At 56.5% G+C, this 13,566-nt stretch overlaps 1 protein-coding gene across 7 annotated transcripts in view; it reads right to left on the bottom strand.

The window, feature by feature from the left end:
- The window catches only part of SOX13 (SRY-box transcription factor 13), a 45,447-nt gene that overhangs the window by 5,317 nt on the left and 26,564 nt on the right, over window positions 1-13,566 (bottom strand). For 4 of the 7 annotated variants that reach the window (XM_036342811.1, XM_036342810.1, XM_036342812.1 and 1 more), the window contains 6 exons: window positions 6,043-6,241; window positions 4,669-4,780; window positions 4,501-4,587; window positions 1,587-1,759; window positions 1,115-1,183; window positions 643-757 (listed from right to left, as the gene is read on the bottom strand). In XM_036342811.1, the coding sequence (XP_036198704.1) occupies window positions 643-757; window positions 1,115-1,183; window positions 1,587-1,759; window positions 4,501-4,587; window positions 4,669-4,780; window positions 6,043-6,240 (754 nt within the window). In that variant the 5' untranslated portion in view covers window position 6,241. Of the gene's footprint in view, window positions 1-642; window positions 758-1,114; window positions 1,184-1,586; window positions 1,760-4,500; window positions 4,588-4,668; window positions 4,781-6,042; window positions 6,242-11,484; window positions 11,633-13,566 lie in introns of those variants that run through there. The other 3 variants (XM_036342814.1, XM_036342808.1, XM_036342809.1) reach the window with 3 other exon arrangements.

The following is a 13,566-nucleotide window of genomic DNA, read 5'->3' as shown; positions in this document are numbered from 1 at the left end:
GCCAACCCCACGCTCAGTCCCACTGCCTCCCCAGCCAGTCCCCGCCACCTGGTCACACACTCGCCTCAGTTCCAGGGCCTCTGCCTGCACCGCCTCGCCCGTGCCCTCCACCCGCAGCTCCCACTCCACCTTCACAGTCCACTCTCCCAGGACCCAGGTAAGCGCCAGCTCCTCAAGACACCTTCCCAGATTCCCTGGTTGTTGGCAAACTTCTCCCTCCCTCCCCAGACTAAATTCCTGGAGCTCCCAGTCCACGCCATGTCCCCCATGGCCATCCGACAACCACACAGCGCCTGATGCGGTCGGTGTTTCAGGGACAGGGCAGAGCGCAAGAGTGACGAGGCCAGGCGAGAACAAAAGCATACATTTGGGAGACGTACATGGACGAAGGCTCAGTTAACGTTTAAGATATTAATATTCTGGTGCAGTAAGTGTAACAGGACTAGAGCAAGATCTGCTCAATGTGGAAAGCACTGTGGTTTCCAATGTACTAGCTTTCATTCTCCCAGTGACATTCTGAAACAAGGGATTCTTCTCCCACTGGGTGAGGCTGAGAAAGACTACACGGCAAGTTCATGGATGCGAGTGGTTCTAGGCCCCCCCCCCCCCCCCGCCCCTCAGGGACCTCCCCTCCACACTCACCTGGTTTGCAAGGGATTGGCTGGATGGGCAAAGCTAGCTGGGAGTCAGGGGTGACAGGGAGAGGCTGGTGGCTTGGGGGGAAGGCTGGGATCATGACATAAGGCATATTGACCTGCTGAGAGCAAAGAAACCCTGTGTGAGTCCCCCGGAGGCCCAAACGGCTGGTCGGCCCTGGACAGAGGGTAGACGGGGAGGAGAGGCGCAGGGCCTGGGGATCTATCTGACCCCACGCCACCTCCGTGGGCTGTCTACCTGCCCCCGGTCCCAGCTGGGAGGAAGATGGAAGATATTCTGAGCCCCTCCCTTGAAACAGAGGAAGAAGACAGGGGAGGGGAGGGGAGCAGGACTGAGCCCCCTCCTCAGGGTCACGTCTGAATGACCCTGCCTGTCCCTCCGTGTCCCAGCCCCTCTCCTGGCAGATGCCAGACCCTCAGCTCCAGCTCCCCCCTCGCCTGCCCACCCCTCTCATCACCTGGATCTGCTGCTGAAGGACATTGATTTTGTGCTGCTGCTGAATTAGCTGTTGCTGCTGCTTCGCGATCTGGCAGAGGGAAGAGGAGGCAAGGGGGGCGTGGGCTCGGGCCCCAGGTCCCACCTCCCAGATCCTTCTAGGCCCCACCACACTCAGCCTTCCAAGAGCGCAGACACGGAGGAGAGCTGAGCGGGCAAGAAGCAGAACAGCGAACCCACAGAATTTATTCTCCTTCCCCCAGAGGCCAGGGATGGGGGCTGGGCAGGACCCTTCAACATCCCCTCCCCACTTGGCTTACGAATAGCCAGGGGGGACTCCTTCGGCCCTGGCCCACCGCCCCCTCCCCCCAGAGCCTTCGCCCCCTCCTGCCCACCCCCTGGGCCCACACTGGCCAAGCCTGCCACCAAGGTGCTCCCCTCTGGGCTCTGAGAGTCCCGCCCCCTGGAAAGGAAGCCACACCGAGCCGGCCTACCTGCTCCTGCTGCTGCCGGGCCAGCTCCATCTGCTGCTGCTGTTTCTCGAACAGCATGGCAGCCATGTTCTTCTGCTCCGAGTGGGCGGTGAGGAGCTGGTCCCGCAGGGTGGACAGCTGATGGATCATGACCAGAAGCTGGAGCTCCTTCTCGGCCAGGCTCTCCTGGGTCCCTGTTCCGAGGGAAGCATTTCTGTTGCTCACCTGTCCAGCCATCCATCGTCTGATATTCAGTCTCGGGCCCGTTAGGGGCGACAGAGGTGGCTGACACAGGAGCCTTGCCCTGGACAGGGCTCCACATTGCGCTGTCGGACAACTAGCTGCCGCTGGAAATGCCGACGGTGGGGCCTCTGGGCCCTGCCCGCCCCTTGGACATCCTCAAGTGCCCAGGGCCACAGGGTCAGGGTGCACAACCATCCCCCAGAACGGCCCAGCGGACATGCTCAGGCTTTGGAGCAAGACAGACCAGGGGTCGAACCCCCCTTTGCAGCCACCCTGCCTGGGAGCTGCTGGCAAGATGCCAACTTCTCGGCGCTTGAGTTTTTTTGTTAATATATTTTATTGATTTTTTACAGGGAGGAAGGGAGAGGGATAGAGAGTTAGAAACATCCATGAGAGAGAAACATTGATCAGCTGCCTCCTGCACACCCCCTACTAGGGATGTGCCCGCAACCAAGGTACATGCCCTTGGCCGGAATCGAACCTGGGACCCTTGAGTCCGCAGGCTGACGCTCTATCCACTGAGCCAAACTGATTAGGGCGGCGCTTGAGTTTTTTAATCTACAAGTGAGCACACGGGATTGAAGGACAAGGAATGCAAAACTTTTAGTCCAGGATCTGGCCACCGACACCTGCTCGTGCTCCCCTGCCCTCCAACTTAGCCAAGGCAGACGCAGAAGCGCCAGGCCAAGGCCCCGTGCCTCGGAATTACTCGGAGTCTCTGGAAAATACAGATGCCCAGGCCCCGCCCTCTGGGGTTCACTCGGTGGGTGGGGGTAGCACCTGGGCATCTGCATTGCTTTAAAGTGTCCTCTGTGACGGAGACGCCCACTTCACTGAGCCAGACATACGAACCTCGACGGACGGCCTTGTGAAAAACGTCTTGGAATTAGCCCTGACCCTACCACCCTCGTCAGCAGGCAAGGTCAAGACAACTAGTGGCGCCCTGGCTGGTATGGCTCAATGGATGGAGCTTCGGCCTGCAAACTGAGGGGTCCCAGGTTCGATTCCAGTCAAGGGCACATGCCTAGGTTCTGGGCTCAATCCCCAGTAGGGGGCATGCAGGAGGCAGCCGATCAATGATTCTATATCATCATTGATGTTTCTATCTCTCCCCCCCTTCCCTTCCTCTCTGAAATTAATTTTAAAAATTTATTTTTTTAAAAAGAAGCTATGTGATTAATTACTATTCTTGCTGAACTTCTACAAATAATCAGGCCAAATTTATTGAAACTAATTTTACAAGTCTTAATGTGGCTTTCTTTGGTAAAGATGGGAGTGATTATAGAGAGAAAATATGTTTCAATACAAACTATAATAGACCTTGTGGATATGAGATTCTATTGCTGTTCACTGTCTTTTGAGTTTTTAAGACTTTCTACCTATAAACTGGACTGGATCCTGAGTTTTTTGTTTTCTTAAATATCTGACTGCAACCCTTCAAACTAACATTTTCACTTTCCCATCCTTTGACTTAGAATCACTGAGCACTAAAACCGCCCTTTCCCAAGGCCACAGAAGCTAAAGAGGGACAACGTAATGTAGACCTCAGAGAAGTCACCCCAACAGCTCATCTCGGGACAATCTTTGTGCCGGCAGCAGGAGGATCGCCAGACATTCACATGCAGACCACTGCCTTCGCTCCATCTGAAGATGCTTCGAGCCAGACATCTAGAAATCTTCCCAGCTGCCTGCCTTCAGAACTCAGAAACCGAGATTACAGTCTGCTTCAATCATTAACCTTGGTTTTCCTTTGGTGTCCATAGCGGCCTCTTACTGAAAACCTGGCTGCTTGCACCATGGGCATGGCTTTGGGAGCCCACGGGCACCCTGCCTCCTGAAATGAGATACGACTTTGGCCACCCCAACACGTGTGCTGCGGCGTGCGATGGTTTTGAGCTAAAGGCAGTTTTAGCCTCAGGCTCAAGAGAAACCTCTGCCCCACCTTTTACGAGTCACTTCCTAAAGGAACTTGAATGAGGGGCCTTGCCCATAATTAGAAATTATCAGCACAATCTCCTTTTAACCCACCTATATGACAGGGCAACATTTTATTTACTGAACATCTGCTCTTCTTGGCATCCTGCAGGGACCCTGTGACGCTCCCAAGGCATCTCACCGCACCCCCGGCTCAGTGTCTTATAACTTCACTCCCCCTTTCTATCTCTGAACTTCTCCTGCAAGTGGGGTCCCTGACTCTCTCCTGTATGTGGGGTCCCCATACATATGTATGTATTACATTTGGTTATTTTCTCCTGCAAATAAATAAAGCGCCCTGTGTGAGTGTGATCAACCGCATGGGGAAAATGATCTCCAACGAACCGCTCAGCACCCTTGAAGTCACTCAGTGGGGTCCTGTGACCTAGAAACCATTTTCAAACGTGAAAAGGAACGTTCAGGTCAGTCTGTAGTGAGACCTGGGAAGTGGCAACGACATGCCGAGGTCACGAGGGTCCCTGCTCAGAGCCGGAACCCATATCCAGGAGACTCACTTCCCGTCAGGCCTCTCCCGCCCGGGGGTGAGTGCGCAGACCTCATGCTTGACCAGGAGGCAGGCAGGAGTCCGGCGGCAAAGCCAGCTCTGAGAGCAGAGAGCCCCGAGAAGTGCCCTGTAGGCCTAGACTGCGTGGTCAGGCCGGGAGGAGGGGTAGGGGGGTTCAGCCATCCCGCCCCTGCCCGCCCCCAGGGCCTTCACCTTTGACATCTTTTGTTTCCACGGAGCTTCTTCCCAGAAACCTCTCCTTCCAGTCACTGGACAGCAGCTTCTCGATGGCCGGCACAACTGGAAGGCACCAAAGGCGTAAGGACCACACCGTCCCCGCCCCGCCCCGCCCCGCCCATCTCCAATAAGGCGGACGCTTACCCTCCTTTAGATTTCGGTTGAAGTCCAGCTTCTCCTGGCTCCCAGAAGCAGCCTCAGAGTCGCCTGGTCTCTTGGGCTCAGGGGACACATTGCTCTCTGGTGAGCTGCAATCCTAAGGACACACCGGATGCCGCTGTCACCTCCAGGAGAGGGGGGCAGGCCGCAGCCAGGGCCGAGCACCCCGGAGATGGACACGGTGGGGCCCTCCCTCCCACCTTCCCTACCTTTGCTCTGATTTGCCTGATTTCCTAAAGAGAATAAAAGGCTTAAAGATAAGCAACCAGGCTCAGTCCAGGCTGTGACTCAGGTCCTGGATCTCACATGAGTCCCTGAACTTCTCTGAACCTGCCTCTGCCTCTGAGAATGGAAACGCACCCGTCACGGGATTGTGCTGGAATAAAGGGAGCCAACGCCTGTGGCCGAACGCCAGCTTATTGCTCCTCTGCGCACACATACCCGCCACTCCACCCAGGTGGGGCACCCCTAGGGCCCCACCCAACACACTGCGGATGGATCGCGAGAATTCTCGTGTTTTCTGTTCTGAGGCTTGTGACCAACCACAAGAATCCTTTAAAAAGATGTTAGCTTGTAAGAACGTGTAACAGATAACTTCAAAAGGCAATGGGCATTTCATTGTAAAGCGTGCCTTTAACGTTTATGTAAAACGTTTTTTGTACTCGTTCAACAGAAACTTATCTGGCCACTGGGTAAAGCTAGCAATAAAAGTACTGGTCCGCAATGTGTAGACACTGACCCCTCTCTCCTCTCCTCCTCTGACTCCTCTCCTCTAAGATCCAGCTTCAGGCCCCACTCCTCCAGGAAGCCTCCCCTGATCACCACCCAGCCTCCTAACCTGCTCCCACACACGCCCGCAGGCTGGACCCCTGCTCAGAAAGAACCCTACAGCTCTCCTATTTTCTCCTCACTTGGCTTTTAATTGTATATTTATTCCCTTTTTACATCTCTTACATGGAATCACGGAATTCCTCAGAGCTGCCAGAGTCCTTACTGCTCCTGTAGTTCAGCTCCTTCATTTTAAGGAGGAGGAAGTGTGTTGTCCTAACGGCAACTTAACCCTGGCTGTGGTTATAAGACTGGTTTTCTTAAATCAGATCAAAAGGCTGGTAGATTACCGCTAAGCTAAACTCTGAGTATAAGTATCCTATCTTCCCAACTAGTCCTTGGGGCAAGGACTGGCCACACAGGTGGCCCCCATGGGCTTGGCAGCTCCTCCCCACTCACCTAAGTCTTGCCCCAGAGATGACCATTTCTGCCTGCCCCTCCATCCAGCTGGGGGACTGGGGGCGGGGGAGGGGTGGTGCATGGATGTGGTGGGGACACTGACCCAGGAGCCCCTGGGAAAGCGCTGGGCACCTGGGCTAGAGCTCGGGGGTCATCACCATCCTGGGCGGCTCGGGCTGGGTCTCCGGGCTGGGGGTCAGCTGTGGCAGCCGAGCCCGGGGGGGCCTCGCGGCAGGGCTCCTGCTTCCCCTCGGACTTGACGGCACAGTTCACCATGGTGCCACCGCCATCCAGGGCCAGCTGGGCAGAGCCGGGGCTCCTCATGGACATCCTGAGGGAGGAGGGCAGAGTGAACGAGGCGCGTCCTGAGACCCAGGGCAGCTCCTCCTCCCCCCCGCCCCAGCGGGTCCCACACAGGCACCCATACAATACGGAAGCTCCCACTGGGGGCCCCCAGTGTACACATATTTGTAATGTTACCAAAATTTAAAAACCAAGAAGATATCACATAAAAATCTGGATTTGAACTTCTCTTGAAGTCGGTCTGTGGCAGCCATTGGCTGGAAATGAGGTGCCCCCATGGACAGGCCAGTCTGCCTTACTCCCCACCACTCCCGAAAAGGGAAGCCAAGGATCAGCTACCCTGTATCATACGGTTATCCTCTGTCTTCCTCATAGTAGAGATGATAAAACAGAACTATTTCGTATATCCACGTCTCTACCAAAAGTGGGAAAAGAGCAGGCTGAGAGGTGGATGAGGGGCTTTAAGAAAACGTGTCCTTTGATGTAGCTACAGTCTCCATGAGAGCTGGCCCAGCAGGCATCTGCGATCCCAGCTTAAGCACTCTGCTCCCACTGCTGCCTGCCTCCCCACCTGTCACCTCTAGAGTGGCAGGGCCATCCCAGGGTCCTGGGGAGGGGTTGCCAGGGGTCATGCCAGGCTCAGGGCCAGAGAGGCAGACAGATCCCCACAGCTGCCCTGCTCACCCTCCAAAGTCACCGAGACAGGCCAGCGGGGGGTCCCACAGCAGGTTCCACTGAGTAATGCCTGGGTCCTGCCTTGGACACTCAACTAGCTGCCGAGTGACCTTGAGTAACTTATCCTCTTCACACCTCAGTTTCCTCATCTGTAAAATGGGCTGGGAACTGTTATTGTACAGTGTCCGGAACACTACCAGGCAGCAGTAAGCACCTACGTGGTCTGTTAGACCACGGCCAGCTGGGATGATGCAGCACAAGGAAAACCACCTCAGCAGGGCCTGGAGGCTCAGAGGCCAAGCCATGGGTCCCTCACGAATCAGAGGCTCTGCGGGTGGGGCGGGGACCTGTTTTAACAAGCCCTCCAGGTGGTTCTGAAACATGCCGCTTCGAGAAGCACTGTTAAATAAAATTGTTTTTACGTGGGCATTAATTTTTTAAAGAGGGGAGTGCCAGGCAAAAATCAGATGTAGTAAAACATCCCTTAAATTAAACTGCAGGTGCACTGTATCTGTCTAGTGCATCAACTCTGTGCAACTCAATGTTTCTCGTGACCCGTAATATATGACAGAATGTGCCGCATACAACACACGAAATAAGTGAAAAGGCCTTGCAGCTGAATAAGACGTGTTTGATTTGGTGCCATCCTACAGGTCAGCCCAGACTCTGCTGCCACTTGCAGAAGGCAGGGTGCCCTGGGGCTGGTGTGGGACCCAGGACAGGGCACTGCAGGGCAAGGAGGGGAGGCAGGCCTGACCCTGGGAGCGCCAGCCCAGGAGCCAAGACCACAACCACCAGCTCACCAGGGCTTTGGGGTCCAGCCCCGGGTGCCCTCCCACCAGCCAGGGACCTGGAGAGCAACCAGGAAGTGGGCGGCTCAGCCCATCCGGGCACAGGGAGGGGTGCGGAGCCAGGTCAAAGCGGGCGGGCCGGGTGGGGGAGGGGGCAAGGGGGGGTATTATCCTGAAGCTGAGGGCAGCAATTACATAACAAACAAACCCGGCTCAAGCTGTGAATTAATCAAACCGCTGAAAATAAAACCTTCCTCTCAGGAACTTCAGACAAAAGAAATGAAAACAACCAGGCAGGCTGGGAAATAAAAGGCAGCGGTGCTGAAAGGGGGACAAAAGGAAACCAGACAATAGGGTGTTGGACAAAGGCAATAAAGCCAAAGGAAGTGTGACAGGCGAACAATGCGGGCCTGTGGCTTTGAGCCCGCCCGGCCGGCCCACACCCACCGCTCCGCCGGTCTTGGCCCGGGCAGGGCAGGGCAGGGCAGGCCACCGGGTCGCCTCCTTCTCTGGACTTGGGTCCTAAGGGCCTTTCTCCTCCATTCGGTCCCAACCTCGTGGCCTTCCGGCTCCCTCCGCCCAGCCTTCCTTCCCACGGCAGCCCAGCCGAGAACCCACGCAGCAACGCATGGTTCGGCGAGCAGGTCCGGGGCCTCCAGGCCTGGGTGGAACTGGGCTGCCGCCCCCCAGAGCCAGCTGCTGACCGTCCGTCTGTCCCCCGCTGGAGGGGAGGCAGAGGAGGGCATTCTCCGTCTGAATGGGCCCAGCCGCTGGCCCGCGAAGCCACTGAGAACGTACAACTGCCCGGCCCCAGTGGCAACGGGCTCCGTGTGAAATACGCCTGGGCTTTCAGGCATCAGAACGTAAAGTAGCTTGAAAAGAGCTGGTTCTGTTGCATTGACACCATTTTGTAAACGTTGGGTTAAGTAAGACACCGGTGAAGGTTCACCCACCTGCTCCTCCGTCAGGCTACACGAGAAAAGGTAGTGACCCTGTGGCTCACACTCCATTCCCGTGGGCACTGCTGCCCTCGGACATGTCCCTCCTCTCTGTGGCCTTGCCCACCCACACCTCGCCCCCAGAGTCCTCCGTGGGCTCTGTGATGACCTATCTCCTGGGAGCCCGTCTCCTGGAGCTCCCCCTGGCTCAGCCTGGCCTCTGGCCCAGCGTCTGGTAACAAAGAAAATGGCTTCTGGTGACCAGCCAAGCTGGCTGGGAGGCGTCCGTCTGTTCACCAGGCCGGGGTGCCCACCAAATAACCCTGCCAGAGCCTGCTGCCCAGACAATGGCCCTTTACTCCCACGGGCTCGGACTCGCGTCCAACGCTGGGCACTGGCTCTGGCCGGCCCTCCCTGCGCCCGAGGGCTGATGGAGCAGCAACAGTGCGGCCCCACGGGTCCTCTGGGAGGCACCTCCGGGTCTCAGCTTTGGGGGAGAAGGTCCTTGGGCCCCTCTTTTCCTTCCTCTGCCCCCTGAGCACAGGCTGCTCAAGAAGAGCCTTCCTGTCCTTTCACGGCCTGAGGCCCACAGACAGGAAAGTCTCTCCGAGGAACATGGGTACCAGGCTCTGGACCCCAACCACCCCAGCTCTTTGCGAATGCTGAGCAGAAGTCATGTGTGATAAACTAATCAAGGGACAACGAGGTGCAGGGTAGGGAACTGACACAGCCCTGCTGTCACTGCAGCTGACAGTCCCTGTACAGCAAGCATGTTAAATTCAAAGGCTAACACGGGCCCAATAAACAAGGCATGCGGCCCACGGGCTGCGAGTTTGACATGCTTGCTGTACAGGTTGCTTGACCTCTGCGGTCTTTGTAAAGCAGGGTACCCGGGGTGGGGGTGGAATAGAGTGGAAAGCGCACAGGCTTTGGGTTTAACGACCTGGGTTCAAATTCCTGCCCTACGACCAGCTGACTTGGGTTTAACGACCTGGGTTCAAATTCCTGCCCTACGACCAGCTGACCTGTGTGACCTTAGGCAAGTTAATTCACCTCTGAACCTCTGCCTCCTCAACCATATATTGGGTATAAGAGCGCAGAAGGGCCCTAGCCGGTTTGGCTCAGTGGACAGAGTGACCGATGGGTCCCGGGGTTCAATTCTGGTCAAGGCCACGCATCTCGGTTGCAGGCTCCTCCCAGCCTGGGCCCTGGTCAGGGTGTGTGGAGGCAACCAAAATCGATGTTGTTTCTTTCACATCGATGTTTCTCTCTGTGTTTCCCTCTCTCTTCCACTCTCTCTAAAAACCAATGGAAAAATATCCTCGGGTGAGGATTAAAAATAAAAAGAACCCAGACCAGACCGCACAGGAGTCCATGAAGATGGGATAATACAGGGTAAGCACCATTACGTTGTTGGATGGCCCAGGATGCTCCTAGAGCAGTGATGGCGAACCTTTTGAGCTCGGCGTGTCGGCATTTTGAAAAACCCTAACTTAACTCTGGTGCCGTGTCACATCTAGAAATTTCAGGATATTTGCAACCATAGTAAAACAAAGACTTATATTTTTGATATTTATTTTATATATTTAAATGCCATTTCACAAAGAAAAATCAACCAAAAAAATGAGTTCGCGTGTCACCCGACACGCCTGTCATAGGTTCGCCATCACTGTCCTAGAGTCAAGTGGTTGAGAGAAAAGCCTGTGGGTGGGGTCTTGCAGACCCGAGCGCATTTGAAACCCAATTCAGCCCAATTAATTGCTGTGCAACTTTGGGCAAGTGCCTTAACTTCTCTGCACCGGTTTCCTCCTCAGTAAGATGGAAATTTAAAAGCCCGCTATGAAGAGATGAGCCTTCCACTAACACTCCAGACGCTGCAATATATGCCCGTTTTCACATTCTCATGGCACCCTGAACTTGGTGTTCAAAGTACCTATCATAGCTGGTAATGACACCTTCACATGCTTAATTTATTTCTGACTCACCCAGTAGCCCGAGAAACCACTCAACCCCACTCAGGGTACTGTTTTTGCTCATCCCTGTGGCCCCAGAATCTAGCACAGTGTCTGGTGCAGAGAGTAGGTGCTCAATAAATATTCGTGCAACGATCAGAAAGTAGAATATAGCTCAGCAGCATAACGCAAGGCAGACCTGGATGCATCACAAGTGACAGCTACAATTACCCTCATTACTAGACAGATGCTGCTCTGGGCGGCTTCCCTCCCACAGCCCCACCTCCCACACCGTTATCCTCAGCTGCCTTTTCCTACATCTAAGATCTTCCCGGGGGTGACCTAAATCTCCCAGCAGCAAAGCAAGTCCATTCCCTTTGGTTTTTACCTTGGGGCAGGTGAAAACATTGCCCGTAGCTTTCAGATTTAAAACCTCTGTGGGAGTCTTCCCTACAGAGACTAAACACCCCCTCAAAGTCCTGTCCCCTTTTCTTACCAAGCGTGCTCCACGCTAAGACCATCCACGTGGTTCCACAGGAGGTTTTAAGCTCAGCAGCCACACACCCCTCGCCCCAGCCACCCAGGAGCCAAAGGACTCGGCCCACAGGAGATGGAGTTACTGGGCTCCCCCAGGTCCCACCGGGTCCTGGTCAGTGGCCACCCACTCTGGAGGAAGTGCTCCCGTGGACCTGACCTCCCTCTGGCCCAGGCGTACTCCATATTTTATAAATGGAGAAACCAAGGCCCGGGGAGGTCAAGTCCACACGGCTTTGGGGGCAGTGCTGCTTCAGAACTCGAGTCAGAGAAGCCTAACCAGCAGGGACATGAGCAGCACCCCTGCTCTACCCTCGCTTCCCTCCGCGGGAACCCGCCCAGGCCCCCCTCCGCTGCCTCCTTCTCTTGGCCTTCTCTCACCTGAGCATCACAGGTCAAGGCCCCCAAGGGGAGAGGCTCCAGCCATCCTCACCCTTGATGCTGTAGAACCTTGAGTCTCAGCTGGGGCCCCACTGCAGGGCCCAGGACGAGGCACGGAGGCGCCTGCCCTCCACGGAGGGCCCGTGGCTCAGAGCACTACAGGTGCCGGCTCCTTTTCTCCTCCCCACAACCAACCCGCGCCCGGCCCACCCACCCACAGACACGCGCACCAAGCCCCTTCTACCCCAAACAAATCACCAGCCACTTCCTCTCCCAATCAGCCAACGAGCAGCCCAGCTGGACTGGAATCAAAGGAGTTTTCACTCAGCCCTTCCTCCCTCCACAGCGAGGGCCCCCGCCCCCCCCACCCCCAAATCTAGATGCAGATAAAGACAGAGATAAATTCCAGTCATCGAAGCATGATGGGTGACTCAGACCCCGGGGACAGGAAGACAGCCTGGACAGACAGACAGGCAGACCCTCCTACCCCTGGGCACACACCAAGTCCCTCTTAGGCAGCTCCCAGTCCCAGGCTGGCCCTGAGTGGGTGGTGCCAAAGGCATTGCCAGGGAGAGGGCCAGGCCGCAGGGGTGGGGCAGGGCCGCAGTCCCAGGGGAATGGCACTTCCTCTCAAAGCTCCAGAGAGTTGAGAGCCTCAGGCAGCCCTGAACAATAGCCCGAGGCGTGGGTGCCCAGAACGGTGCCCGGTGCCACATCCTGCCATTCTTCTCCCAGGCCGCACCCTGCCACCCTTCCTGGCTCCGCCCGATCCTATCTCCGATGTTTACTGGGAGCTGGGGGCTGGGCTGGCTGCAGACTGGAGACAAAGCTTTCCTGAGAGGCCCCTCGCCTTGCCCGGCCTCTGTGGGCCCAGGGCGGGTGCCCATCTGGTTAGGCCAGCTCAGGAGGGGGCCACAGCCAACACTTCCCAGTCCCCGGACTGCTCTGGGCTGGCCAAGGTGGCAGAGCCGCCAACACCAGCCAAAGGAGGTTCCCTGAATGCCCAGCGCCTGCAAAGGAGGCAGCGCCCCCCCCCCCCCCACCTCTGGTACAGAACCCAGCTCCAGACAGAGCTCCTTTGTAGCTGACCCACCCCCCCCCCCCCGGGCATGTAGGACTGGAGGAGGTGGGAGAGGCAGGAGCTGTGATGCTCCCATCCACAGCCCCATCCGTGGCACCCGAGCCTGCTCCCAGCCCAGAGGGAGAGCCAAGGAAAAGAAAGAAGGGACAGAGGGGCCTTCCAGCAGTGCCACGGAGGTTCCCAGGGGGATGTGCGCCCTCCCAGCCTGGGTAAGACAGAGAAGAGGTAAACGGGGCCCCCAGGGGTCCCTTCTCTGGGGCCTGATGCTGTGTCCCAGGCAGGGCTGGCACCGCAGAAACGATGCAGCCGGGCCTGACCGGTCTGGTCAAAGGCCTCCCTTTTGGGATAGCTCTGAACACTGACCAAAGGGAGGGAGGCAAAAAAATAAACAGCCCGGCCGGCGTGGCTCAGTGGCTGAGCATTGACCTATGAACCAGGAGGTCACGGTTCGATTCCCGGTCAGGGCACATGCCCGGGTTGCGGCTCGATCCCCAGTGTGGGGGTGTGCAGGAGGCGGCCGATCAATGACTCTCACTGATGTTTCTCTCTCTCTCTCTCCCTCTCTCTCTGAAATCAATAAAAACACGTATTTTTAAAAAATAAATAAATAAAAGCATGCCGCGGCAGAGCACTCACTCAGACTCACTACTGAGTGGGGGAGCTCGCCATTCCCGCCCCACCCAGGCCAGCAGAGGTGGCTCTGCGCCCCGGCCTCACCGATGCCCGGGCCCCACTCTCCCGCCACCCAGGGGACAGGACCCGGCCCTGCGGGCAGATCTGCCACTGTCACCGGGTACAGGATTCGAGCTGCTTTCAACCTGAGTCGCAGCCAAGGAAGAATCAGTCCAAAGAAACCAGGGCCACTGTGGGAACTTACGGAGAAGCCTCGCCTCTCAAACCCTGGCTTCTCCGTGTGGAAATGAAGGTTCCAACACCTACTTAGCGATTAGAAGGTAACACACAGTTCAAGAATCTGGGGCAGAATATGTGTTCAGGGAAGG

The sequence above is a fragment of the Myotis myotis genome, unplaced genomic scaffold (genome assembly GCF_014108235.1).
Source record: "Myotis myotis isolate mMyoMyo1 unplaced genomic scaffold, mMyoMyo1.p scaffold_m19_p_18, whole genome shotgun sequence".
NCBI classification, from domain to species: domain Eukaryota; kingdom Metazoa; phylum Chordata; class Mammalia; order Chiroptera; family Vespertilionidae; genus Myotis; species Myotis myotis.
The sequence above is the reverse complement of the archived record's forward strand: the minus strand, read 5'-3'. Positions and strand labels throughout refer to the sequence as shown.